Genomic DNA, 4797 nt, shown 5'->3' on the forward strand with positions numbered 1-4797 from the left:
CGCTGCGCGCCCCCGGGGGCACGCATCGCGGCGATCGTTGTTGCAGGGTGTCAGTCTGACACCCCGCAACACCGATCTAGGTAAAGTGTCTCTTACGGATACACTTTACCACGTGATCAGCCGTGTCCAATCACGGCTGATCACGATGTAAACAGCAAAAGCCGGTAATCGGCTTTTCCTCACTCGCGTCTGTCAGACGCGAGTAGAGGAGAGCCGATCGGCTACTCCTCTGACAGGGGGGGTTTGTGCTGATCGATTATCAGCACAGCCCCCCCTGAGGATGCCCACTGGACCACCAGGGATGCCCACTGGACCACCAGGGATTCCACTAGATCACCAGGGATTTAAATCAAAGGTATGCCACCCTAGACCACCAGGGATGACACATAATGGATGCCAATCAGTGCCACAATGGATGCCAATCAGTGCCCACAATGGGCATCACTGATTGGCAGGCATTGTTTGGCACTGATTGGCATCCATTAGTACAACACATTAGTTAGTGCCCATCTATGCCCATCCATGCCGCCTATCAGTGCCCATCCATGCCCATCCATGCCGCCTATTATTTCCCCCTACATGCCGCCTATCAGTGCCCATCCATGCCGCATATCAGTGCCCATCCATGCCGCCTATCAGTGCCCATACGTGTCGCCTATCCCTGCCCATTCGTGCCGCCTATCCCTGCCCATCCGTGTCGCCTATCCCTGCCCATCCGTGTCGCCTATCCCTGCCCATCCGTGTCGCCTATCCCTGCCCATCCGTGCCGCCTATCCCTGCCCATCCGTGCCGCCTATCCCGCCCATTCGTGCCGCCCATCTGTGCCACCTATCCGTGCCGCCCATCAGTGCCCATCCGTGCCGCCCATCAGTGCCGCATATTGGTGCCCATCATCAATGCCACCACATCAGTGCCACCTCATCGGTGCCCATCAGTGCCACCTTATCAGTGCCAGTCAGTGCAGTACCATCAGTGCCCATTAGTGAAGGAGAAAACGTACTTATTTACAATGTTTTATAACGGAAACAAAAAAAGTTTTTTTTTTCAAAATTTTCGGTCTTTTTTTTTTTTTTTTTTTGCAGAAAATAAAAATCCCAGAGGTGATCAAATACCACCAAAAGAAAGCTCTATTTCTGGGAACAAAATTATAAAAATTTAGTTTGGGTACAGTGTAGCATGACCGCGCAATTGTAATTTAAAGTGCAACAGCGCTGAAAGCTAAAAATTGGTCTGGGCGGGAAGGTGTACAAGTGCCCTGTATGGAAGTGGTTAAAGACATTAAAAACGTCATGAAAAATTAGAGCATGTTCTAAATTTTTAATGCCCATTTTTTACATCGTGAAAAAATGCTCTGGAACCCACACACGATCGTTTTTAATGACATAAAAAAAAACGTAATTTTTTACAACCCGAATAACGGTTGTGTGTACGCGGCATTTGTCCCAAAGATGAAATTCATTTGGTCACTAAGGTAACAACTCTTTTTTTTTATACAAATCTTTTTTTTTTATACAAGGCCCGGTTACTTGATAGGGAGAATTGGACATATTGGTTGCTACAGCACCATAGACAGTTCTTTCAATGTACTTTTGGTTAATATTAGATAAAATGGAACCATGCAGCAGAACACTGACTATAGGACAGCAAGTTAGGTTGCGTAACATGTATTTTATTAAATGCACAAATGCAGCTAATCCTATAAAAGAGCCCATATCCTCTGGTCCCTAGAGAATGCAGCTGACACCGGTTCCCTTCAAGCCACAGTAGCCATCTGGGTTTTTGTGCAGATATTGCTGGTGATAATCCTCTGCATAATAAAACGCCGGAGCTGGACGGATCTCTGTGGTGATGGTGCCCAGGCTGACGCGGTTCAGCTCCTGTAATTATAGAGCAGCTAGTTAATACATCTGTTCTGGAAACATTTATAAATCAGTGAATGGTCTGCTTTTCTTTATAAGCCGGGGCGCCATATTTCTAACAAGGTGCTCGCTGCATTTAATGGGCCTTCCATGCAGCCATCAAACTACAACAAACAATTAAAAAGGTTGGAATTGCAGAGAATCCGCTCCAAGTATTTGATCTACAATGTTTGGTTATTGTGTGTAAATACTAGGGTTGCACCAATACTGTCGTTTTATCGGCGAGTACGAGTACCGATACTTTGTTAGTACTCAATGATACCAAGTACTAACACTTTGCGGTGAAATTTGCGTCAATGCAAAAAAAATTGGTGCAAATCGCACTGCAAAAAATTTGCATGCGATTTAAACAGGAATGCAGGCCGAATCGCATGCAATTTCTTCCACTGCTCCTGTATGTGTATGTATAAAAAGGGAAAAGCGCCATCTAGTGGGCAGTTTAAAAATTTGTTTTAGAACTCACAGTACATCTGGCCACATGCAAAAAAATCTACATAGGTGTCCCGGTCCGCCGATGGTAGCAAATCTGGGCCACTGGAGGTGCTCACAGGGCTGGAGGAGAAGTTCCATGACCTCGTGGGTAGTGATAGCTTGGGGGCGGACCACCCCTACATCTCGAGCCCTGTGAGCACCTCCAGCAGATGTTCCATCAGATTAGACGACCCATCAGATTTTGTAACTGAAGTGAAGTTCTCTTGCGGCCATCTTGGTACACCCCACACTCGACCACTCTGAAGCCCCATACACACTATCAGTTTTCCTGACAGTTTTCTCTTCAGGTTTACCAAAACCATCTAATATGAGGTAAAACCTCAAGAGTTTCAATTTGTATGCAATCAGGCAGGCCCTTGCACTACATGGTTTTGGTAAACCTGAAGAGAAAACTGACAGGAAAACTGATAGTGTGTATGGGGCTTAAGCCTACAGTCTGAAGTCGCCAAGCGGACATCTTTTTACACCCATCAAAATATTGCATTTCACACTTATTTTTACCACTAAAATGAGCTTATATAGGGGAAATACAGTATGTAGAAATCCGTGACACTGTTTTGATGTTGAATTTTAAAAAACAGTGGCAAGCCTGCTGATCTCACCTGTTTGCTGATCTGACAGAACACTGCTGCTTTTAAAATTCTTAACATTGGTTCTGAGCATGCGTGTCTGTACTTCAGACAAAAGTCCGATGTACTTTTGTACACACGATAGGACTTTGTACCGTAAGACTTTTGTTGCCGAAAAGTTTGTCCGTTTGCAGAGAGAACTTTTGTCCAATGAAAACCAAAAAAGTTTGTCCGATGGAGCGTACACACGGTAGTATTTTTTTGAAAACTTGCTAATCTTGCTAATATTACTTGGGCTTACAAGTAATCAAAATCTCACATAAAAATATTAACTGAAGAAAGTTTATAAAATTGTATTGTGCATTTTTTTTCAAACACATCTTTAGTGCTCTTCTGCGAGTCCCAGGTGCTCCAATCACACAAAGTGTTTCAGTGTCCAAAGTGCTTGTAAAGTGATATAGCCTCTTACCAGATCGACGAGATCTCCAAGTTATAAGAGATCAATATCGCTTTTTGGTGTATCATGCGGTGGCCTAATACAAATACTGTAGTTCAAAAAAGCTTCCACCTCCTAGTGGTAGGTTACAGCATGTATCCCAGTAAGCAGTGCTATAACTTGATACTTGTGGCCATTAATTATACAGGGAAATGGTGACTCTTTGCCCCTGCTATCTATAAGCATGTATCTACTATGCCGAAGTCTAGGTTCACCCTATGTCGGTTTCCTGGCGGCCATGTTTGTGCAGGCACAGCAGCCTATTTATTTGAATGGGCTGCTGAACCCATGGAAAACGTCCCTGCACCTTTTTTTAAATGTCAGCCCCAGGGAAATCACAAAGTTCTACGAAGTTCCCAGCACAGGAAAGCGTGCTGTGATTTCCAGTGTGTGGGGGTGCCATTAAGACCTAATGGCACTCCCATTTTTTTTTTCTTTTTAGACTCAGACTAACACCCGGTGCAAAAAAAAGTACACACACAGGACATGAAAACACAAAAAAGTGCACAGGGGGTACACGTGGAACTCCTCTGAAGAGGAAGGGCCCTTTCCCTGATCCCCAGGGCGCAAGGCTGCTGACAGGGACTGAGGTCCTCACTGGCCCACCTAGCTGAAACAAGACAGACCCCGTTCTCTGGGAGGTCTGCCGAAACACACCAACCCCAAGTACTAGGTGGGGCTCCCCAGAGGCGTACTAAGCATGGGGCGGAGGGGGCGGGCCGCACCGGGTGCCACACCCTGGAGGGGTGTCAGGCCGACCCCCCCCCCCCCCTCCGCGAATGAAGAGGACTGTAGCGTGCGGCATGATGATAACGCGGTAACAGGGAGGCAGCGCTAGCGGCAGTCTAGGTAAGGCTTTTCAGGGGGGGGGGGTGTGTGTGACTCGTGCGAGCCGCCCGTACCCATACTCGGGACCGCAATTATCCCCTTCTCTGTGGCAGCGCAGCGCCCGCGGCTCTGATAGATACGGCTGTGACTGTCTGACACTGACAGTCACACAGCCTAGGAGCGTGAAGCTGCAGCCGCCTCCCCCTGTGCTGCGCTGCCTGTGTGTGAGTGTAACACGCGGCGCGCTGATGATCATCTGTCTGACGGCATTATGGGTCTGAAGGCAAGGGGGTGTGTGCACTATTGTAAGGGGGGGTTTCTGTATATGAGGGGGGTTCTGTATTGTGGGGGGGGGTGTTCTGTATTGTAGGGGTGGTATCTGTATATGAGGGGGGTTTTGTATTCTGGTGGGGTTCTGTATTCTGGGGGGGGGGTGGTCTGTATTGTAGGGTGGTATCTGTATAGGGGGGATTCAGTATTCTGGGGGTTCTGA

General features: G+C 47.2%; 1 protein-coding gene across 1 annotated transcript in view; it reads right to left on the minus strand.

The window, feature by feature from the left end:
- Window positions 1-1648: 1648 nt before the first annotated feature.
- Window positions 1649-4797, minus strand: part of LOC120927352 (peptide methionine sulfoxide reductase MsrA-like) — a 23544-nt gene continuing 20395 nt past the window's right edge. The window contains exon 6 of the mRNA XM_040337953.1: window positions 1649-1877. Within this exon, the coding sequence (XP_040193887.1) occupies window positions 1725-1877 (153 nt within the window). The 3' untranslated portion in view covers window positions 1649-1724. The remainder of the gene's footprint in view (window positions 1878-4797) is intronic.

This window comes from Rana temporaria, chromosome 2, assembly GCF_905171775.1.
Source record: "Rana temporaria chromosome 2, aRanTem1.1, whole genome shotgun sequence".
Taxonomy (NCBI): domain Eukaryota; kingdom Metazoa; phylum Chordata; class Amphibia; order Anura; family Ranidae; genus Rana; species Rana temporaria.